Source organism: Rhinatrema bivittatum, chromosome 7 (assembly GCF_901001135.1).
Source record: "Rhinatrema bivittatum chromosome 7, aRhiBiv1.1, whole genome shotgun sequence".
Classification (NCBI taxonomy): Eukaryota; Metazoa; Chordata; class Amphibia; order Gymnophiona; family Rhinatrematidae; genus Rhinatrema; species Rhinatrema bivittatum.
Window position 1 is genome coordinate 178,009,008 of NC_042621.1, and position 24,812 is coordinate 178,033,819.

Consider the following 24,812-nt stretch of genomic DNA (forward strand, 5'->3'; position numbering starts at 1 on the left):
AATTCCGAAAACCATAGTGAACTGGATAAAGGCTTTCCTGTACACGACGAGCGTGGTCGGACACCGGGACCCATCGCAATACGGACCCATGTTGAGCTATGCTGTCAACATCTTACAAGCATATCAGGAACACGAGGGTTGGGCATGGCTCAACTAAGACGAGAAAGTCCGGGACAAAATGGAGGAGAATCAGTTCATGACATGGGGAACCCAGGATATTAGTCTATGGATAAATCAGATGACCAGGAAATCCACAGAACAAGGAATACGGGCAAGGACCATATGGAGACATCGCCAGCTAGGCATGCTGTAAGGCAGGCACACGTACAAGATAACACATGCTGGCAGTATAACAAGACAGCATTTACTTTCCCTGACTGCAAATTTAAGCATGTGTGCACAGCATGTGCAGCACCACACTCATTGACAAAATGCCCAAACAAGCAGTTGATGGGGAATAAGCCAAAAGCAACTTGAAAATGGACATTTTGAAAAAGCACTGTCACCTATTAAATTGGAAACAACTCAACCATGGCTGGACATTTACCTAAATCAGCAAAAGGCACATAGGATAGCCCAAGGATTTCGCGAAGGTTTCAAAATACCTTTCCAAGGCCACATTGAGGAAATAACCAGTAACGCACCATCAGCAACCCAACACAAGGATATAGTGCAAGCAAAGACGGAAATCACACTGGGCAGAATAGCTGGTCCGTTCAGCAAACAACCGTTTCAGTACATGTTCCTTTCGCCATTGGCAGTCATTACAAAAAAAGAAAAAGGCAAATACCGGCTGATACGAATTTATCATATCCACCTGGTCGGTCGGTAAACGACCAACTCCCACAAGAGGAATACACAGTGTAATATGCATCTTTCGACTCAGTGGTAGCACTGGTATGTTCCTGTGGAAAAGGGACCCTAATGGCGAAAGCGGACATCGAATCTGCCTTCCGGTTACTTCCGGTACACCCAAAAGGTTTCTCGTTACTGGGTTTCAAATTCAAAGATCAATACTTCTTCGACAAATACATGCCCATGGGATGTTCAGTCTCATTCTTGCATTGGGTAACAGTTCAAAGGACAGCATTGGACAACATTATTCATTACTTGGATGATTTTATATTCGTTGGGCCCAGCGAGTCAAACTCATGCTATAGACACTTAGAGGAATTCCAAAAGAAAACCGGGGAATTTGGAGTTCCACTGACAATCAGTAAAACAGAAGGTCTGGCAACCATTATTTCCTTCCTAGCCATCAAGATAGATTCCAACAAAATGAAAGCGAGACTGCCAGAAGAGAAAGTCGACAATCTCCGCAAAATTATACAACAGCTTCCGCAGCTAAGAAAATAACTCTGCAGGTTGCCCAATCCATTCTGGGATCATTGAACTTCGCATTCATGAGGAGATTAGCGGCGGCGGCAACAGTGGGGGTACAACGACCACATCATTTGCTACGTGTCTCAAAAGATATCCGGGCTGATTTCAAGATATGGAACTCATTCCGCAACAACTTTAATGGAGTATCGGTAATTCAGGGGCCACCGCTGTCCAATGATGATTTGAATATCCACACCGATGCATCAGAAGATTGGGGTTTCGGAGCAATTTGTCAAGATTCATTGTGTGCGGAAAGCTGGCCAGAAGAATGTATCTCGCAAGGGCTCACCAAGAACGTAACATTTTTAGAGCTCTTCCCAATATGGGTGACACTGGTACTGTGGAGTGATAGGATAAGAAATAAACACATAACATTTCGGTGTGACAACCAAGCAGTCATGCAGGTAATAAATGCTCAAATCGGCCAAGTGCTCGAGGGTTGTCAATTTGCTAAGGGAAATAGTGTTAGAGGCATTAAGAAATAACACTACACTGCGGGCAAAGCACATGCCGAGAATATTGAATTGCGATGCGGATGTATTATCTCGTGCTAAATGGCATTTGTTTCATAAGCTGGTACCAACAGCGGATGAAGCGGGAACACCAATGCCAGCGCACCTATGGAAAGTTGGTCTGTAACCACATGGAAATTAGTACACAGATCAGTCGCCCCATCTACTTGGACCTCTTACTGCCAGAGATACGAAGTAGTGCCCAAGTTCCTGGGAGACAATGGGTGGCATCAAAGCCCAATAAGTGAGGAGCTGATCGTCAAATACATAGATTCAGCAAAGGAGGTCGGAGTATCAAGAAACACAGTATTAAATGCCTAGCGGGACTGGCATTTTTCGCTAAGGCCCACGTTTGGGGTGACCCCACTAAAGCATTCATCATCAAAAAGATGATGACTGGATGGGTGAGAAGAGTAGGTCCCACCAGGGATAGCAGACATCCTATCACACACAGTATTGCTGAGGACATTATGGGTACAGTTATTAACAATTTGCTCATCGGAATTTGAAATCGGACTCTTTCGACTAGCATTCTCATTGGAATTCTTCGGTGCTTTCAGAGTAAGCGAATTGGTGGTGGACAATAAGGATGACAAAGGAAATAGTGGGCTGCTTAGAAAGAATGTGGCGTGTATGCCAGAGAAACTAACAATTACAATACAAAAATTCAAGACAGACCAAGAAGGAAGAGAGGCTTCTAAGAAAACTAAAAAGTCATGCGATAGGAGGCGATGTCCTTTTGTGGATTACAAACTGGTTAAAAGACAGGAAACAGAGAGTAGGATTAAATGGTCAATTTTCTCAGTGGAAAAGGATAAAAAGTGGAGTGCCTCAGGGATCTGTACTTGGACCGGTGCTTTTCAATATATATATAAATGATCTGGAAAGGAATAGACAAGTGAGATTATCAAATTTGCAGATGATTCAAAATTATTCAGAGCAGTTAAATCACAAGTGGATTGTGATACATTACAGGAGGAACTTGCAAGAGTGGAAGATTGGGCATCCAAACGGCAGATGAAATTTAACATGGATAAGTGCAAGGTGTTACATATAGGGAAAAATAACCCTTGCTGTAGTTACATAATGTTAGGTTCCATATTAGGAGCTACCACCCAGGAAAAAGATCTAGGCATCATAGTGGATAATACTTTAAAATAGTCGGCTCAGTGTACTGCAGCAATCAAAAAAGCAAACAATGTTAGGAATTATTAGGAAGGGAATGGTTAATAAAACGGAAAATGTCATAATGTCTCTATAATCGCTCAATGGTGAGACCGCGCCTTGAATACTGTGTACGATTCTGGTCGCCGCATCTCAAAAAAGATATAGTTGCGATGGAGAAGGTACAGAGAAGGGCAATCAAAATGATAAAGGGGATGGAACAGCTCTCCTATAAGGAAAGGCTGAAGAGGTTAGGGCTGTTCAGCTTGGAGAAGAGACGGCTGAGGGGGGATATGATAGAGGTCTTTAAGATCATGAGAGGTCTTGAAAGAGTAGATGTGAATCGGTTATTTACACCTTCGAATAATAGAAGGACTAGGGGGCATTCCATGAAGTTAGCAAGTAGCATATTTAAGACTAATCAGAGAAAATTCCTTTTCACTCAACGCACAATAAAGCTCTAGAATTTGTTGCCAGAGGATGTGGTTAGTGCAGTTAGTGTAGCTAGGTTCAAAAAAGGTTTGGATAAGTTCATGGAGGAGAAGTCCATTAACTGCTATTAATCAAGTTGACTATGGGAGCAGATTTTATAAATCTGCGCACACGTGTACTTTTGTTCGCGCACCAGGCGCGAACAAGAGTATGCGGGATTTCAATAGATACGCTCGTAGCCGCGTGTATCCATTAAAATCCGGGGTCGGCATGCGCAAGGCTACCAAAAATCGGCAACCTGCGCGCACTGAGCCGCGCAGCCTGCCTCCGTTCCCTTCGCCCTCCCCCCAACTTCCCCTACCTAACCCACCCCCCGGCCCTTTCTAACCCCCCCCCCCCCACCTCTATCACGAACGTTACGCCTGCTCAAAGCAGGTGAAACTTTTCACGCACCGGGCCGGCTGCCGCGCTCAATGTTCCGGTCCGGGGGCTGGTCCTGAGGCCGTGGCCACGCCCCCGTAACACCTCTGGGCCGAAACCACGCCTGCAGCGCCGCCCCTGGATGACGCGCTGAACGCGTCACGCCCCCCAATGATGTGCGGATTGCGACATGCCCCCCGAAACGCCCCCCCAGGAAAGCCACGGGACTTTCGCGCGTCCCGGAGCTTTATGCGCGACGGAAGCCTATGCAACATAGGCTCGGCACGCACAAGGGGTGTTTGGGCCAGGTTTTCAGGGGTACGCGCGTATCTTACGTGTGTACCCCTTTGAAAATCTGGCCCTTAGGGAATAGCCACTGCTATTAATTGCATCAGTAGCATGGGATCTTCTTAGTGTTTGGGTAATGGCCAGGTTCTTGTGGCCTGGTTTGGCCTCTGTTGGAAACAGGATGCTGGGCTTGATGGACCCTAGGTCTGACCCAGCATGGCAATTTCTTATGTTCTTAAGAGGGACTATGGTGTCACTTAAGGGAGTACCAGGGTGTGACACTTGTCCCATACATAACTTGAGAGAGTATCTGGTTGTGCGACCAGTGGGGGGCCTACACCTGCTGATACACGCGGACGGAACTCCATTAACCAAATTCCAATTCGCTGCAGTACTCAAAGCATTGGTAACAGAAATGAAGTGGCACACAAAGAAATTTACCACGCACTCATTCCAAATTGGAGCGGCCACAAGTGCGGCCCAGGCTGGACTTGAAACAGCCACAATAAAGAAAATTGGGCGTTGGCGATCTAAGGCAGTCAATACAGAAGTACGATTAGATAGTGTGAACACGGCTAACAAGAACTGCTAATTTTATCTTACAGATGCCCAATATATAGCATGGATCATTGGTCACGCATACATATGATGGGCGGCTAAGAGGGAACATCGGAGGCCTTATGGACAGCATTTGGGTTTGGCACCAAAAGGTTGGCTCGTCGCATGGATGGGAAAGCCGGGCATGCAATGGGAACAGTTATTGCCCTTTCTACGGCGCCTAAGGCATACAAGGGCTGCTCCAGATGTGATAATATTACTTCTGGGGGGCAATGACTTGTGTTCATGGACATGTAAGCGCTTGGTAAAAAGCGACCTGGCCTAGATAATGGAGTTATACCTGAATGCCGGGGTATGCTGGTCAGATATCATACCTAGACCAAAATGGAAAGAATCAAAATTATGGGGTCGTGGGAGAAAGAAAGTAAATCGCCAAATCGGGATATGGATACAAAAAATGGGGGGACAGCAGATAAGACATCAGTGGGCTGACGATATGTCCCCAGGCTTGTTCAGCCCAGACGGAATACACTTGTCAGATATTGGATATGACATATTCATTAATACCCTACAGGATGCCATCGAGGTAGAAGACAGTAAGGTAGAAAGGCCGCAGCTTATATATTAGTGGGGGGACATGAGGCAAGGGTCCTCCCTACCTCGCGTCTTGGTGGGTACTCAGGCTGGTTGGGCAGGACTGCAAGTGATGCTGGTGACATCACAGGATGGTGGGATAGCCGTCAGCAATGGGAGACGTAAAGGCAATGGCCCCCTTGCTCGGGAACAAGGCGGGGGGGCCCACTGAGTCAGGCTGCCTTGCTTGGTTCATGCGGCGGGCAGCAGGATACTACCGGCTCGGGGATCCAGAAAAATTGTGTTGTGTTTAAAATAAAAGCTGCGGCCATTTTATACCAAAGACAGAGTATGTGTGGTTACAATTGTAGCGTAAAACGAACAGGGTGGTTAGGGTACAGGCAAGGTAAAATCAAGGGAATGACGGACAAAGGATTAAGTGGCAACTGCTAGTGTTAATGCAAACATGATTTCCTGTTTGTGATAATATAGGGGAGGTGATGTCTACCATTTCTATTTTCTTGAATAAAGTTAGTACATGGTTTCATGACAATCAGTCGTTTCTTAACCTAAGAAATAGGTTAAGTTTGGATAAGTCATCAACCCTCCTCCAGTTGAGTGTCAAGGGTTAACTATTCTAGATGTACCTATAATATTCTCAACTCAGTGACTTGGGTTTACCTATTTGACTTTTATGACACAAAAGCAGTTTTAAAAACTGTTTGGGTTTTGGTTTTTTTTTTTAGAAACTCCGTATGTTACATCATTTGAAATGCATTATATCTCAGGATGACTTCTATTCAGTAGCTCAGTCTTTAGTTTTAATAACATTAGTTTACCATAATTCTCTATAACTTGGTTTGTCCAATTACAAGTTGAATGCACTGCAATTGTTGCACAATACAGCAGCATATTTAGTTTTGGGTTGACCAACTCGTGAACATGTGACTCCTATGTTAACACACTTCACTGGTTGCCAATTAAATTAAGAATTTTGTTTAATCTTTAAAGCTTATAAACAGGATGGTTCATTTTACCTTTTTAAACTACTCATACTTTATTCATCTTTGTCATATCTTAATTCAGCAGGAAAAGATTTGCTTAATGTTTTATCTATTAATGCTGCCAATCGGCAAGCCACTTGTATGAGGGCTTTTTCAATCATTGGCCTAGTCATGTGACATGCACTTCCAAATTATCTTTGGATGATTACTGACTATGATTCGGAAAGAAGCTTAAGACTATTTTATTTCTTAAGGCTTTTTGCTGATGGGCTAAATAACATTGTAATCCTGTTTTGTTTTTATGTTTTTTGTATGTTTTTATTCATTTTATACTGTATATTTATTATTTGGAATCTGTTTAGCACAAATTTTGTTATATGTGGAATATAAATGTTAAACAATAAATAATGTAATTTAAGAGAAATTTTATTTATTTATTTTATTTTAACATTTTTATATACCGACAACCGTTTGCATATCGTATCGGTTTACATGTAACTTGCAATTTGAACAAAGACAGCCGCCGCAGTGGCAGACGCCTTTACATAGAACAAAAACTACAGGAGGATTTTAAAGTAAATTTTCAAAACAAAGTGATAATCTTCATCTAAAAGGGGTTCCCTGTCTTTTGATTTGTAAAGAGAATATCCCTGGTACATATGAAGAATACAATGAATTAAAGTTTTACACAAAAATGCATGTTCATATATTGGAAACATGGCAGCATATGAGGACAAAAAGCTGAATTAGCGCAACTGTGAAATTTGTGAGCACTAGCATCAAATATCAAGGTTTCAATTCTACTTTTTGGTCCACATGAGTTTTTTTTGTGTCCATATATGTTTATGTGTATTTTTCCCATTAAAACTAAAGAACTTTTCTAAAATATTCAGCTCCATTTGAAGACATTCACAAGAAATGATGTCTCTCTTTTCTGGACTTTGCCCTTTGGAGAATATACTGCTTATTTTTCAAAACTACTGAATCCCCCTCCAGCCTTCTTAGTGTTTAAATACAATTACCATTTTAAAATATATGGATTTAATTGCTCAGAATAGTCTCATTCCTCTATGTAAATACTCCGAGGAAGCATCTATGAGTTTTACCATCCTCTACAGCTACTCTAACTAATGATTCTCTAGTTAGTTGGCTGGAAGCACCTTACCATAATAACATAGAAGGCCAAATTAATTTGCAGGTATAATTAAACACTGCTTACATTTGAGAATTTTACTGAAATTTCACAGTTGGAACTGCAACAGTTGGAGAAAAATGTCCACCATTATTGTCATACCAAGATCTGGGCAGCTGTGCTCTATGGAAACAGCAGTAACCTGTCCCTCACCTGACAGTTAATAGGAAAGGAAAATGGCTAAAAAACTTAATTCACAAAACCCCTGAACCCCATAACTATAAACTTCCTGCCAGTGAGAAAGCTACCTGCAATATAACAAAACTCTGTGGGACAACAATCTTTAATGTCTTTATAAATTAGAGACATACTAAGTGATCATCAAGTAAGAATGGTGTGAGAACTGCAAGAAGAAACAGTCTGTCCTTCCTCTGCCATTGGGAGGCCAATACCGCATTGTACGGACTAATATTAATATAAAATGAGCAGAAAAACAGCCTAGAAAAACAGGCAATTGAAAGATTTTTACATTCCTTAAAAAATGTAAAGCTGTGAAACAATTTCGGTAAGCAGAAGAAAAGCAGAAGTCCTTTCTGTTTCAATCTGAATATTTACAATAATGCTAATACATCTTTACCTGGCATATTCCTGTGGGTAAGGTGATGAATACCATGTCTGTATTTCATACTTTCCAAATTCTATTATGGAAGGGAACCGACCATGTAGATCAACAATGATTTTGCATCCTATTTTCTACCAGATGTGAAATAAAGCAAAAAAAGGTACTTATAAATATCACAAAGAAAGCCATACTTAAAATGTAGGAATTCATACTCTAAAACGGTTATAAAATCCCCTTACTTGCGTGGCTCAAACCTGACTGAGTGACTGTGGGCGCACACTTGCACACATAAGCACACTTAGGCTATTTTATAACGTACGCACATATGTGCACCTATGTTAGAAAACTGCTGTCTCTGGGCGCCCACTTATACATGTGCACCCTTGCACCCCATTGAAAGTTATTGTCTTATTGAGCTAGTCATTCAGTGTTATTAAGTCAATTATTCGATCATATAAAGCCATAAAAACCACTGATGTCCTATTACACACAGTTTCCCTTCCCACCCAGTAGCACTGCCCCAGGCCCAAATATAAGACAAGGATTTTATTTATTTTATTTGTGTGAAAACCACCTCATCTTATATTTTCTGTCTAATCTGGTGGGGGGCAAGGGGATGAAGAAAGAGGGATGATGTCCATGTGGGTAGAAGGGAGAGGGAAAAGACTGGGGATGGGAGGGGAAAAGATGATGTCCAGCAAGATGGAGGGGAGGGCAAAAAAATGTCTGGGGGGGACGACGACGACGGGAAGAGGTTTCTAATTTGCAACCTTCTGAAACAGGGGCTTCATCTTCTAATCGAGGCCATGAAATATATGTTGGAATTTAACAGCTCAATATCACACTGAAATAACTAAATGCTCTGTAGATGCTCACCTCTAGAGAGAGTTCTCGGGCCTGTTTAAAAATGTCCAGATCGTCCTCTGTAACAGATTCCTTACTTCCAACCACACTCGCATCTTTACTTTCCTGCTTGATGTTTATTTTGACTTCAGTATCTGTCATGTAAAACCAGCAAAAAATGTACTCAAAGATGTGAGGAATGACTTGTCCCCTTAACACTAAGAGAGAGAAAGATGGTACCAAACAGTCTTGAAGATAATTATGACTAACAATATTCTTAGGTTCTTAAGAGTTTTAAACATTTGTACTATTCTCTTCTCAGTGTCACAGAACCAATGTTCAAGCTTTAACTTTTAACACAAAAACATACTTAACACTAGTTGCATCAAAATAGCAATACACTGACGATAGCTTAATAAGACATGCTTATATATTGTATGTATTGGGATACCAAAAAAATGTTAACTAAAGTAAAAATTGTAATTACAATACAGAATCAAAGGAAAATATATCAAAACAGTGATCCCATTTGTCATTATATCCTGTAACAAACTGAAGTCTTAGCCCCACACATAAATCTTGTGCATTTGTAGCAATCCAGTTCTGAAATAAGTTATCTTTATATGAAATTTTACTTGCAACCTCTTGCCTATAAAAAGGTACCATTGTGCTTTCTAATAATGTGAATTCAATGTACAGCAAATTTTTTTTTTTTTTTTAACATTTTCATTGTATTCATAAAACATTCAAAATGGCTCACAAAAGAAGGTACAAATCAGTTTGCTGAGATTTTAGCAGGATGATATTTGTCATGAAAAAGCAATGGAGCAGAAAGTGAAGATGAAGAGTTGCAATGCCTGTCAGAAGCAGTGACAGCACACAGAGTGACAGCACTACAGCTCAGGGTGGGCGGGGGGGAGGGGCAAGCGGAAGTTACAAGAAGTAGTATGAAAGTGGCTAACTCATGCGCTTCTACAAAAGCCATAAGCAATGTTATGAAGGCATTTTAGATTCCTAGTGTCACTACAAATGCAAAACAAAAAGGTGGGATAGTATTAGTTGAAAATAAAATTTCTTCTGGAAGTTTAGTTAGCGTTAGAGAAAAGGTCAAAGTGTCTTTGCTTTCACAAGAAAGTGAAATAAGAACAAAAGAAATAGCTAAGACCTATGTGACAAAATAAGAATTTTTTTTTTTTTTTTTTTTTTTTGGAGGGGACACAGGTTTGTTTGGAGCTTTGACCTTTGCTTACCATCATCCTGATCAGGTTTAATCCTTCCGTCTGCCAAGTTCCCCTTCCCTGGTGAGGGGGTCCCCATCTGAGGGGTCACTTTATACTTTAATCTGCCTAGCATCCTGTGCTTTTTAAGGAAAGTTGTTCGCTTGAAGTGAGCAATAGCTTTAAAAGCACGTCCTCTACACATCGCCCACCCAGAGGTGGAGGAATGAGATATAAACCTATTTCTAATATCTTTTTTTCCAAAAAAATGGGCATTAGATTTTGATGTGGATAACTCAGGCTTTCGACGCATACGCTTGGGTGGTGCATAACTCGGGTGTCCCTTTTTTCGTGACTGTTCCTGAGTAGCATATATATGAGACAGTCCATCAAAAAGTCCCTTTAGCTGACTGTTATTAGGAAGGCTGCTAAAGGAGGGTGCACTTGACTGACTGGAAGAACTTTGGGGAGAGTTAGAAGAGGTGGAAGTGCTGGATTTTTGTGAAGTTGGACTTTGACCAGAGAGAGTGGTTGGGGTTGAAAGTGAAGAAGGTAGGGGATTTAACTTTTGTGTGGTACCTGTAGCCAACAAATGAGAAGTGCATGACTGTTTCTGAGAGAGCTTTTTCCTTGGACGATAGTGGTTTGAAAAGTCTATTATTTCACCACGTGATCTGCGACCATCAGGTGATGGAGTAAAAAACTTAGTAAGGCCATCAATAAGCCCTTTGGTTTTCTTGTTAACTTTAAGTGTAGAGGCAGATATGTAGGTGGAGGTGGTGGTGATTTTGGTGGTGGTGGCACCAGGCCAAGAGGGGTCTGGAACAGCCAATCTGCTGCTTGAGTCCTTCACAGATGCAGCATGACCAGATGAAGGTGTGGTACAGACTTTAGTCTTTTGACCCCTACCAGGTGACCCCCTTCCTGTGAATGCACTCATGGATCCATCATCACTGGTTACAGACCTAGGCAAAAATGGAGAATTAAATAAGAATTAAAAATTATTTGCAATGGAAAAGGGCTTGTTGCGATGCAATTCTATATAAAAATTATTTCATCTTTTATATGAATCCATAAATAACCTGAAATGTGATATTTCATATTTATATATCTCTAGTAAAGAAACCCCTTATTTCTAGGTAATGTTCATTGACTAAACCACAGTAATCAGAAGAAATAAGCTGTTTCATTGTATTCGACTAAGGAATTTTTTCCTGCTTTTTCTGTTTCACTGTAAACCGGCATGATTTGCATTTAATGCAAGAATGTCGGTATATAAAAGTTAAAAATAAATAAATAAATAAATAAAATAAATGAAAAATAAATGTTTCACATATTAAAACTCAACACAAACTGAGACCCTTGAAAAAATGGATAGAAAACTGTAACCTGGGGGTGTTGGGCTGAGGCCTGGACAGAAGGGAAGAAAGCTGCCCCAACGGCCAATAAGCGATGCAGAGGGTGCACCCTTGGAGGAATCACTCCTCCAGCCCTAAGGCTTGCAAGATCTCCTGAATCAGCCAGGAATGCAATCTGGAGAGGGAGAGCAGCAGCAGAGAGTGGAAGATAAATGGTAACAAAGATCCTTCCCTTTTTTCCCATCAAAAAGCAGAAACTTGAATCTAGGGCAGTTTCTGTATTCAATCTGTGTAAGCCATAGTGTCATGAACTAGTTACCCATTATTTATTTATCGGATTTTTTTTATATTCTGCTTTTCAGCACTTCAAAGCGGATTATATTCAGGTACTGTAGTTATTTCTAGGACATCCTGGGTGCCAGGTTTTGCCTGCTTACTTTAAGTAGATGGTCTGGCAGGAGTCTACAATGTGGATTCTACCATGGGGAAAGTAATACAATTACCCACATGTATTTAAATGCTAGAATGGAAGATATAATAGTAGCTCTTAAGTTACTACGAGGAAGAACTTCATCAAAGAATAACTGCACAATGCTGAAGTTCCTGGGTAATGCTATATCAAATATAAAGATGTATCATATATTTTTTCAGCCCTCTCAGTTATCTCATTTTCTAAGTGACCAAATTCCCCAGCAAGACGAATCTTTGATTCCTGCTGCCATTGAATTCCCCTGATAGGTTGTATAAAGGCTCTCCAATTGAAATGGTAGTCCTTTTTTTTTTTTGAAGTGCTGTTACAGTCTCCTTATACATTTCTTTCTTAGATTGTGAATTGGATCCTTGTATTGAGGTCTTGGATTAGAATGTGGATTTCTATTATCCAGGATTTATTTTGCCTATTTTATTAATTGCTGTTGCTTTCTGTATCAAGTTTATTCTTGAATATTGTATTTGAAAACGCATAAATAAAAAGTCTAAAAAAAAAAAAAAAAAAAGATTAATTTGCATGAAAGAAAAATTCACAATTTTGCTCTAAAACATGTATCCTACAGTATTTTCCCAATCAGGCTTTTTTTTTCATTTTTTAAATTTCTGAAGACATAGTTTTGTTTAAAGTTACAAAATATTGCAGATGGGTGGTAAGAATAAATAAGAAGCATGTTTCTCTGTAAATTATGATGTATTTTAAATAAGAATTTAAAAATTGGCTTAACACATGAAGTATATACATACATATATGACTGCATAAATCACAGCTTATTTCATTTAAACAATGATAATCAAATATAAAACATAACAGCTGATAAAAATTAAACTTAAGACAAACGATCCAGTGAGCCTAGCTTCCTGTCTCTGATGGTGAGCAATCTGGGTGATTAGGAAGGACCTGGCAGATCCCAAAGAGGAGATCCAATTCCAGGGTCCCCAAGTGCACATGGATAATAATTGTTAATGGATTTTTCCTATATGAACCTGTTCTAAACTCTTTTAAAACAGCTATGCTAGATACCTTGACCACATGCTCCAGCAACAAATTCTACAGCTTGAGCGTTAAGTGAAAAAATATTTTCTCCAGCTTCTTTTAAATCTGCTACCTGCTAGTTTCCTGGATTGAACCCTAGCAGTGATGCTATTTGAAAATGAAAATAACTGTTCCCTTTCTACCTATTCCAACCTCACCCATGATTTTATAAACCTCTATCATATCTCCTCTTAGCCATCTCTTCTCCACGCTGAAGAACCCTAACCTATGCTACTGGGGCATAGATAAAAGTGAAATGTGAATGGGCTGCATACATAAAATAACAATCAAAGACATCATATAAATGGGTTAAGAACGATACAGATAATAAGCAGTAAGCAGAGGGCATGCTAAAAACCAAGTTTGCATTGAAGTAAGTAATGACGTAGCTGAACATGAATAGCAAAATGACAGTATACCCCAAAGCGAAGTAAAGGGTGATTGTTCACAGAAGACAGTAGGAAAGATTTTAAATCTTATGCATAAACCAGTACAAGTAGCTAATGTAACACAAATGTGTGTTAAGATATTTAACCACTGTAGATTAAACAAAATGTTAAATAATGGCAAGTTATTTTCTGATAGAATTGTTAATTAAAAAATAAACTGTTTATTCTACAAATTTAAGTCTCAGTTCACAGTTTTGTATAATCGAGTAGCTAAAACAATGCCAACAGATTATTTTTAATTAGAAATGGATTAGCCTGAAGGTATCATTTGTGATCTTGAATACAAATGGGGGATTGTTAGATTTGGGGTAATTACCCAAAATTATATAAAGAAAAAATTGTTTACCAGTGTTAAATTTGGAGATTTTTGTGGTTGATCACTGGGGAGTTTTTGATCTGCCACTAAGGTGGTGGTTGGGGTTGCTTGGAAAGGGATTTTTGTTGGGCTAATTGGGAGAGGTGAGATGGTAGTCTGGTGAGGCTGCTAGCCAGGTTTAGGAGGAGATCTTGTTTTAACACTGGGACACGTTATGGCAGTTGGAAAGTAGGATTGTTTTTTTGAATAATGTATTTTAGCTTTTCATTTTGTTGGGTATAATTATTATTTACATATTGTCTGTAGTTTAATGAGCTGATTTATTTGTGAATATGTTGAGTGTTATTTATGTCTTTGGTCCAATGTGTGGAACTAGAAATGCTATAATTCTATGCTTGCCAAGAACATTATGGTGTGAGAGAAATCCAATATGTGAAATAAAATTTAAAAAATGGGCCGCTGTCATTACCCTATCTCCTCCCCATCTTCCACTTTTATGACTCAGTTCCTTATATCATTACTTGCTCACCCCAGAGCAGTATATTTACAAAGTCTATTGCAAGGAATGGCTGTACCAGTAATGGCAGCACAAGGCAAATATATTTAGTTCTATTCAAAAGCAAATAAAAAGTTCCAAGGTCATTGTATGCTGTGGACTGAAACTGGAGTATGTTTTTGAATAAGTATCCTTCCTTGAAATGGTGAAATTTGTACACTAACAAATCCCACATAAAGGATCATTTGTCCCCACTGCTTATCCAAACTGGTCACATAGCTGCTGTGAATTTGACCAAGGAAGACATCCTACCATTAGCTTATGTATGCCATGTACAACTCTTTCTTCCCTTCAGGTCCCACTAAGCAACTTGATTTCTAGTCAAAATGAGATGCACTGGTGTAAAGTCCATGGGTATTGTTGCCTACAAGTTTTGCACCAATTTTCAAAGGGAAAATTTTCCTTTTGAAAACTGCCTAGGCAAAATCCTTATCACAGAGATCTGCACCTACTTTTTCTTCACATTCCTTTTTCCCCTTGAAAATAACATGTGGATAATTAGAAATTCTAACATCATCTGACTTAAATAAGCCCCCAGACCCATCTATCTCTTATCTTGCTTAAAATAAGCTGGGTAAGAGCTGAGCAATTTTCAGACGGTCAGGTTACCCAAGTAAATCAGTGTTTACCCATGTAAATGGCTTTTGGAAACTGCATCCTATATAAAAATGTCAGTGGTTTACTGGCAGCAAGTGTTGCTATGTGGAAAATCTGGGATCCATTCCCAAGCTTGGTTTTTGTTCCTCAGATTGGCTAGGGTTGGAGATGAGGTAGAGACAACATGCAACGCCAGAGTCTCAGGTCATCACACAATGGCAACACCCAGAGGCCACATTTAGGGTACATATAAACCAGGTTCTAAAAAGCATCACAGTCCGTAATACATAGCTAAGGACTGTCACTGAAATGGCCAGGCTGGATAGGAGGGGTTAAAAATTGGGAGAACGTTTCATCAGTCTAACATTTTACTTGCCTTATTGCCATATTTGTATATCTCATCTAAATACATTTGGAAAGATAAAACGGTAGATTTAATGTAGTTGGAGAGACTGTATGTACAACTGGCAAATAAAGTTAGGAAAGATTATGTGGCAGCATGAAAAGGTTTCTATAAATCATCGTATGAGAAGTACAAGCCTTAGCTGATATGGGTCACTCAGCAGGATGGCGAGTAGGATGATGGGTGAGAAAAGGCAGCAAAATGATTGGGGCAGAGGAAACATATAAATGAGGGACAAATGAGCGTGAGCGGAAGTATGGAGAGGTGGCACAAAAAATGATTAAAAGGAAAAGTTTACAGTAACAAAGGAGGAAGAGATTTAGTGATACCTTAAACTTAGATGATAAATATGTTATGAACATTAAATGAATGTTGCACCAAACTGCTGTGATGTTTACGCTGTAGTGAAAATTAAAAGGAAGTTAAGAATAGATTTAACCTCTATCCCTCTATTTTTCTTCTTCATATTATTGCTTCTATTTGAATGTCCCCGGTATTAAATGTGAACTAGATTATGTAAATGCTTGCTTTTTCATAGTGTTATTTCTTGCTGATATATCTAAACATTGTCATGATTTTCGTTATTAATATCATTTTGTCATAAGATTTACATTTAATGAAGGTTAAATTGAAAAAATAGGGAAAACCACTAAACAGTTGCTAATGAAGGCTCATGATGAGTCAAAAATCAGCCTGTACTAGGCTGATTCAGCTGGAAATCTAAAGGAGATGAAGGATCAAACTGCTGAGCAAAATACATTTATGTTTAAAGATGATTTGATCCACTCAAAAATCAATCAAGTTGATATGTTCCTCTGCAGATTTCTAGCTCTAAAACATAGTGGAGTAGATTTTAAATCCCCTGTGTGCAGGGCACTCGCTCGCCAGCGCGCCTATTTTGCATAGGCCGTCGGCGCGCGCAAAGCCCCGGGACACGCGCAAGTCCCAGGGCTTCGTAAAAGGGGTGGGAGGGGGCGTGTCTGGGGGCGTGTCCGGGGGGCATGGCGACGGTTCGGGGGCGGGCCAGGAGGGCGGTCCCGAGTCCCCTGGCACTGCGGCCTGTGCCGGGGGATGCCGGGGCAGCATGCGCAAGTTACGCCTGCTTCAAGCAGGCGTAACTTGCCCAACAAAGGTAGTGGGGGGGATTTAGGTAGGGCTGGGGGGTGGGGTAGATAGGGGAAGGGAGGGGGAAGGGAGGGGAAGGTGGGGTGATGCGGAAGGAAAGTTCCCTCCGAGGCCGCTCCGATTTCGAAGCGGCCTCAGAGGAAACGAAGGCAGGCTGCGCGGCTCGGCACGCGCAGGCTGCCGATTTTGTGCAGCCTTGCGCGCGCCGACCCCGGATTTTATAAGATACGTGCGTATCTTATAAAATCTGGTGTACCTTTGTTCGCGCCGGTGGCGCGAACAAAAGTACGCGCGCACGTATGTTTTGAAGATCTACCTCATTATATATCTACAAATGGGAAAAATTACTTTTACTCATATGCAATTATTAGAATGTTATTTGGGGGGGGGGGGGGGCGGAATGTATTAAATTATATAAATAATGATTCGGCAACCTTTTCTGGTCAAGTGCCAAAAAAAGTAATATCATTACTACTAGGGGTGTTTTCATTCCTGATGAAAGGAAAAGGTCCTCCTCACTCACATTCTGTTTCCTCTGACGGGGAGAGGGGGAATGAGTTGATATCCCTTTTGCCTCCTCCTCCTCTCATCTCACTGACATTTCATCTCCCCTGGAGGGTTGGGAGGAAGAAGAGCAGCCACATGCACATCATGAACTTAATAGGAGGACTACCAGCCTGTAATTTTAAAAAAATGCCTGCACGGTGGGACAGAGAGCTATACTGTACCTGGCAAAAAGGGGTTAAGGCTATGCAGTCAGCAGTTACCAACTGCTGATCTAAATTCTAGGGATAAAGACAGTGGAAATGAAGGGGATAAGCATGCACACATTGTGCCAGTTCTGTTCATATAAATGAAACCCCAACAGGTACACTTATGAGAAACAGAAGAATAATAACTGTAGGTTAAATTGATGAGGGTCCACTGGAAATAAGAAAAAGATAAATACCTTAGTTTTTAATTTTTTTTATATCTATATTTCTGAGCTCTGTTAGTTGTCTGCCTTTTGTTATTTCTACTAGCAAAATAGTAATTAGTGTGAGAGTTTCTATCCTCTTCTCAGACCTTAAGGGTATAGATTTTCTAGCCTAATACCATATCTTACACAGGTAGAAATATTACTTACCTGTAATATTTGTTCCCTGATGGTTAGCATCTCAGTGGACTATCACAAACCAATCATGGGACCTGTGTCACATGCAGAGAATATTTCAGAGCTTTCTAGCAAAGGTGCCACGCATGCACAGGAAACCACCTACACAATCATCACTGCCAACCACCTCCCAAGTTCCCAGTTAGATAAAGACCTAGGAATTAAGTAAACAGTGGCGGTGAGGTAAGAGGATCGAGGGAGGGAAGAGAAAGCAAAATTGCTTCCCTTATAATAGGTGTTAAGCCAGGACAGCAGGATGTAGTCCTCACATATGGGTGGCATCATCAGATGGAGCCCTGGTACGGAAAACTTCTGTCAAAAGTTTCTAGAAACCTTTGGCTGGCACTGTGGGCCTACTGAGCATGCCCAGCATGCCATGATATTCTCAGCCACAGAAGTCTCCCTTCAGTCCCTTCAGTCTCGCAATATGCGTGAGCTAAAAAAATAAAATAATAAAACATGTCGGACCCAACTCCGTGGAGAGGTGGGTGGGTTCTGTGAGGACTACATCCTGCTGTCCTGGGATAACACCTATTACAAGGTAAGCAATTTTGCTTTATCCCAGGACAAGCAGGATGATAGTCCTCACATATGGGTGATTAGCAAGCTACAGGCTGAGTCATTCTTATATTATACCAACAGCATACAACTTGTGCAACAAGTACTGGTGTACTGGTGTACTGCTGGAAAAAATGAGGCAGCCTGAATCACAGCAGGATGAATGTAGAAGGAGTTGGAGTTATACTGGAAATAAGTTATTTAAGACAGATTGTCCAAAGGCTGAATCTTGTCGTCCTTCTTTGTCCAGGCAATAATGAGCTCAAAGGTGTGAAGGGAACTCCATGTTGCAGCTTTACATATGTCAAAAATGGGCACTGAACGATAGTGTGCTACTGATGTGGACATAGCCCTTACTGAATGTGCTTTTACTCGCCCCTGGAGAGGAATGTGTGCTTTTTCATAACAGAATTCAATACAGTCTGCTAACCAGTTGGAGAGAGTCTGTTTTCCTACCGCAACTCCTGGTTTATTTTTGTCAAAAGAAACAAAAAGAGTTGGGTGGATTTCCTATGGACCACCATGCGGTTTAGGTAAAAAGCTAGTGCACGTTTACAGTCCAAGGTGTGTAAGACTCTCTCTCCCTGGTGAGAGTGAGGTCTTGGAAAGAACGTAGGCAAGACTACTGACTGATATGAAAGTCTGTTACCACTTTTGGTAAGAATTTGGGGTGAGTGCGAAGGACTACTCTGTCATGCAGGAACCTTGTGTAAGGTGAGTATGTGACGAGAGTTTGCAACTCACTGACCCTTCTAGCCGATGTAATGGCTACTAAGAAAAGCACTTTCCATGTAAGGAATTTTTCTTCACAAGAGTGTGGAGGCTCGAACGGTGAGCGCATGAGCCTTGTTAATACTAAATTCAAGTCCCATTCAGTGACCGGTGGTCAATGGGAGGCTTAAGGTGAAGTAAGCCTCTCATGAACCTACTTACTAGGGGGTTGTGCTGTTATTGGCGCATCCCCTATTCCTTGTGGTATGCCGCTATGGCACTCAGGTGTACCCTTAAAGAGGACGCCTGGAGACCAGAATCCGACAGGTGGTATAGGTAACCTAGTAAAGAAGAAGTGGGGCAGGAGAAAAGTTCTATACTTTTTTGCGTGCACCATTTTGTAAATCTAGTCCACTTAAAAGTGGTAGGATTTACATGTGGAAGGCTTTCGTGAAGCTACCAGAACTTGAGAGACTTGTGTTGATAGATTAAGTGGTTGCAGAATTAAGCTTTCAACATCCAAGCTGTTAGGGCAAGAGTTGTCAGGTTGGGATGACGCAACTTGCCCTGATTCTGAGTTATGAGAGTGGGCTCTGTGCCCAGGCGGATTGGTTGTGAGATCGAGAGGTCGAGGAGTATGGGAAACCATACTTGTCGAGGCCAGTATGGGACTATGAGGATCATTGTCCCTCTTGTCCTGTTGTAGCTTCACGAGAGTTTTCGCTATGAGTGGAATTGGAGGATACGGATATAGAAGTCCTGTGTTCCAGGGGCGAGCAAATGCGTCCCTGGGGACTGTTTGTTGACGTCTGTGGAGGGAGCAGAACCTTTCTACTTTGTGGTTCAGTTTGGACGCAAAGAGGTCTATGGTTGGGTGACCCCCGCGTTGAAAGATTTTGCTCGCTACACTTGGGTCCAGCGACCATTTGTGGGGATTGAAATGTCGACTGAGATCGTCCGCTAGGATGTTTTTGATGTCCGCCAGATAAGTTGCTTGGAGATGTATGGAATGCTCTAGAGCCCAAGCCCAAATCTGTACTGCTTCCTGGTATAGTAGATAAGAGCCTGTGCCTCCTTGTTTGTTTATGTACCACATTGCTACTGTGTTGTCTGTATCAGCATAGTCTTGTTTGAGAGGCAGTCTTTGAAGGCATAAAGGGCATATCACATCGCTCGAAGTTCCAAGAAGTTTATCTGATACTGCTTCTCGAGCGTCGTCCACGTCCCTTGTGTTTGAAGGTTGTTGATGTGAGCTCCCCATCCAAGGTTGGAGGCATCTGTAGTCAGGATGACTTGCGGGTTTGCCTGTTGGAATGGGAGACCAGCTTTCAATGCTGTTTGATTTGTCTACCAGTGGAGTGATAGGCATAGCTGGTGGGTGATTTGAATTGTGTACGACAGTGGCTGGAAAGCTTGTAACCATTGAGATTTCAAAGTCCATTGGGTTCTTCTCATGGCTAACTTTGCCATAGGAGTGACATGTACTGTCGAGGCCATGTGTCCTAGCAGCACTAGAATTTGATGGGCTGATGCGAACTGGTGATGAATTATAATGTTTGCCAAGCGTGCCAGATTGTCGGCATGGTCGCTTGGAAGAGAAGCTTTCGCCACTGTGGTGTCGAGGTCTGCTCTGATGAATGTGAGGAGTTGAGATGGCGCGATGTGTGATTTTGGATAATTGATGAGAAATCCCAGAAGGTGCAATAGTGTTATTGTGGTTTTCAGGGCAGAGAGAGCTTCCTGTCTGGATGGACTCCTGATTAACCAATTGTCTAGGTATGGAAAAACATGAATACTGTTTTTCCTTCGATGTGCGGCCACCACTGCTAGGCATATTGTGAATACTTGAGGGGCAGAGGCTAGGCCGAATGGTAGGACTCGATACTAGTAATGATTTCTTCCCACTACGAATCATAGGTACTTGCGATGTTGTATGGAAATTGGTATGTGAGCATAAGTGTCTTGAAGATCTAGACAACAGAGCCAATCTCCCTTTTGAAGCAATGGAAGGATGGTTCCCAGGGATACCATTCGAAATTTTTCTTTGTGAAGAAATTTGTTGAGATTGCAGAGGTCTAAGATAGGACGAAGGCCGTCTGTTTTCTTCGGAATGAGGAAATAGCGGGAGTAGAACCCCGTGGCTTGTTGAGACCAGGGAACTGGTTCGATGGCCCTGGCAGTCAGCAAAGTAGAGAGTTCTACTTGGAGTTGAGGTGTGATGACTATGTTTGTCTAAAGTGGAGTGGGAGGAGAATGCAGGGGTATTGTTTTGAATTTTAGGCGATATCCCCGATTTAGTATGGCTAATACCCATTGGTCTTTTGTGATGAGACTCCATTGGTGTTGGAAATAATGAAGTCGACCTCCGACCGGTAGGAAGGGCATAGGGTTTAGAAAGAGGCTGCTGTTCTCTTGACTCGGTTCAAAAATCTGCCACTGGTCCAGTTTGGGGTGGTGGCTGGGTTTTTTGTTGTTTCGGCTGACATGGACATCCTCTCTGTGAGGGACGGTACTGACGTGCTGAAGAGGCAGGTGGGTAGTACCTTCTAGGTCTGTAGAAGGGTCGACTCGTGTCCCTGCGAGTTGGCCATCTTAGGGAGGATGGCTGATCTGCTGGCAATTTGGAGAGCTGAAGGAGTGTCTCATGATGGTCTTTCAGCTGAGATACCATAGCTTGAATCTTTTCTCCAAAAAGATTGTCTCCAACACAAGGGAGATCTGCTAGCCATTCTTGGACCTCCTGCCTGAGGTCCGAGGCCTTGAGCCTGGCCCATCTTCTTGCATTTATTGCAGAGGCAGATAGATGAGCTGATGTTTCGAACACGTCATAAGCAGCTCTCACCTTGTGTTTGCCAGATTCCAATCCTTTTTCAACTATCGTAGCCAAAGGTAGTTGATGTTGCTGTGGAAGGTTGTCCACAATACCCTGTACTTGTTTCCACAAGTTTCTTTGCTATTGTGTCATATACAGCTGGTATGCTGCAATGATAGACCTTCTTCCCTAAGGTATCTAAGAAGCGTTGCTCCTTCCCTGGTGGAACAGAGGAATGAGGTTTTTGCTTTCGGGCCTTCTTTTGAGCAGATTCTACAACTACCGAATGGTGAGGTAGTTGGGGTTTTTGATACCCTGGAGCATGCTGCACTAAATAAGTGGCATCTGGTCTCCGATTTACTGCTGGGACTGAGCAGGGATGTTCCCACATTCGCTGTTGTAGTTCCAAAAGGACTTCATGGATTGGGATAGCCATTATTTCCTTCGGTGCATCCACGAACTGCAGGACTTCTAGGGCCTTATGTCTGGTATCCTCCTCTGTGATCAATTCAAAAGGTATAGTATCTGCCATTTCTTTAATAACATTTGTAAATGACAAATCTTCTGGAGGGATTTCCTTCTCTCCTCTGGTGGAGAGGGCTCTGATTGCAGTTCCTCTGACTCAGAATCTGTGTCAACATCTTTCAAGGAGTATATTGAGGATGATAAGGGGAGTCAGGGTCCTCTGGTTGTATATGATGCTTTGATTTAAACACAGCTTTTGTTGGTATGTGTTTTGGCATCGATGGGGAACCGATGGGCCTCAATGGCATCGGTGGAAATCGATTCCGTGTATCCCCTGATAGACCTGGATGTATTGGCATCGATGGATCCTTGAAAGGCATCGAGGGTGTCTTCGGAACTCAATGTTGATGAAGCCCTGATGGTCCTGGGGCAGAATCGGAGTCTCTACCGTCCTCATCCGATGATCCGTGAATCGGGATGGCTGGAGCCACCGGTGGGTGTATCGGCATCGATGGCTGCATTGATGGAATCGGTGCCAGAAGAAAAGCTCCTATCAAGGCATCGAGTCTATTCAGCAAAGGCTGAAAAATGGACTGGTCCAATGCCGATGCCGGTGTCATTACCGATGGTACTGTCGGAGGCTGTAGATTCCTTAAAGCCTCGACGACGGCTTGTTGGACTAAATTAATCACTTCTTCCCTTGAAACCGGGGCATTGTCCACTGCCACTAGGGAAGGTATCGCTGGCGCTATTGGCACATCCACGATGATTCGTGGTGGCACATCCTCTGACACCGAGCCCAGTGGAGAGCGCCGCAGTTCCTTGTGTACAGCTGGTGGAGTTGGCTCTAGTACACGGATCTTCTTTGGCATCGGTTCAATGGATTTCGATCCGCTGGGTCGATGGATCAGTGGCGATGCCGCTTCTTTTCTCGATGACCCTTCGATGCTGAAGAAGATGCTATCGAGGATATCGACGGTGCCGGTGACTGACGGTCATCGGTTCATTTTTCACCTCGATGTTTAGTTACCGAGGGAGGTGTTACCCTTGGGGACGACGTCGACGATGGAATCTTTTTAAACAATTCTTCCATCTTATCCAAATGGGCATGCCTGCCCTTCGGTGTCATCTGGGCACAGGTTGAGCAAGCCCGGACGTCGTGGCCTGATCCCAGGCACAGAACACATACATAATGTGGGTCAGTAATGGACATAGTCCGGTTACAATCTGGACATTTTTTAAAGCCGGAGGCCATGATAAAGTTATGGCCTAATAATGGTCGATGACCGGCGGGAATAGATAGTGAGGTGACTGGAATCAACCAAAAACTAACCAAAATATGTATTCACCAAGACTATGTCGAAGGGAGACCCAATTATGAAGAAAAATGTGAATGAAAATGTGACTGAGAAAGTTTTCTTCCCTTGAGAAATATGAGGGAATTTTTTTCCAGAGCTCCTGATCTGCTTTGCTACAGCAAGGCGGAAAAAAAAATAGAGACTGAAGGGAGACCCCTGTGGCTGAGAATATCATGGTAAGTTGGGCATGCTCAGTAGGCCCACACTGCCAGCCAAAAGTTTCTAGAAACTTTTGACAGAAGTTTTCCGTACCAGGGCTCCATCTGTTGATGCCACCCATATGTGAGGACTATCATCCTGCTTGTCCTGGGATAAGGATATTTGTGTGACTCTATTGAGATGCCAGCTATCAGAACATACTACAGGTAACTCATTTCTTTCTCTCTGAGGATAAATGTCCTCAAGGGATCCAGAAATATGGAATGAAATAATTAAGCCAGGGCTTTGCAAAATTGTCCTGTGGACCCCACAGCCAGATGAATCTTTTGGATGTCCACAATGAATATGCATGTGATAAATGTGCATATACTGGATCTTCAGTGTATACAAATTTATATCATACACATTCATTATGGATATTCCTAAAGCCCAACTGGCGGTGGGGTCACAAGGGAAGGTTTGGTAAGCTCTGAGCTAAGGATTGTCTTCATCAAAAGAATAAAATAAGCAATATAACAAAATACATGATTTTGGCATATTTTTAATAGACATTTTTATTAAATAACACAAAAGTAAAGAAAACATCCACTGGAAAAAAAAAATGAACCTAGGAAGATACAACTTGGGTTTTTACCCTGAGATCAATTTGAACATGAAACACCAATAATTCAATCTTGAATCCAGATGATGTATCAAGGCAAGAATGTTTGGTGAAGGTATGGAAAGAATGCCAAGTTGCAGCCTTGTATATCTTTTCAGTAGTAAGTGACTTGACATTGAGATCTAATACCACCATTGCCCAAATAGTATGAACTTTGAAACATGGCCCTAAGCAGTGTGTAAAAAAATTACATTTTTAGTACAGTTTCAGTCTAGTTTCAGCTGCAACGTAAGTTGTTCTGGTTTGGATCCAGAATAAGCCAATAAAGAATCAGTATCTGGGTCAGTACATACATTTTGAACCAACCGATTCAATTCCAGTTCACTTTGAGAAAATTTGAATAAAGTATAATATAATGATCAATTGCAAAGTGGGGCAAAGCAAGCTAATAGATCTAAACCTGTTAAAGTGTCAGTCATATATACCATGAAGCATGAATGAAACAAAAAATAAATTCTAAG

At 41.7% G+C, this 24,812-nt stretch overlaps 1 protein-coding gene across 7 annotated transcripts in view; it reads right to left on the reverse strand.

Moving 5' to 3' along the window:
• KAT6B (lysine acetyltransferase 6B) overlaps positions 1 to 24,812 on the reverse strand; it is a 452,508-nt gene that overhangs the window by 109,858 nt on the left and 317,838 nt on the right. For 5 of the 7 annotated variants that reach the window (XM_029609550.1, XM_029609551.1, XM_029609552.1 and 2 more), the window contains 3 exons: positions 10,182 to 11,113; positions 8,965 to 9,086; positions 8,104 to 8,219 (listed from right to left, as the gene is read on the reverse strand). In XM_029609550.1, the coding sequence (XP_029465410.1) occupies positions 8,104 to 8,219; positions 8,965 to 9,086; positions 10,182 to 11,113 (1,170 nt within the window). The remainder of the gene's footprint in view (positions 1 to 8,103; positions 8,220 to 8,964; positions 9,087 to 10,181; positions 11,114 to 24,812) is intronic. The other 2 variants (XM_029609555.1, XM_029609554.1) reach the window with 2 other exon arrangements.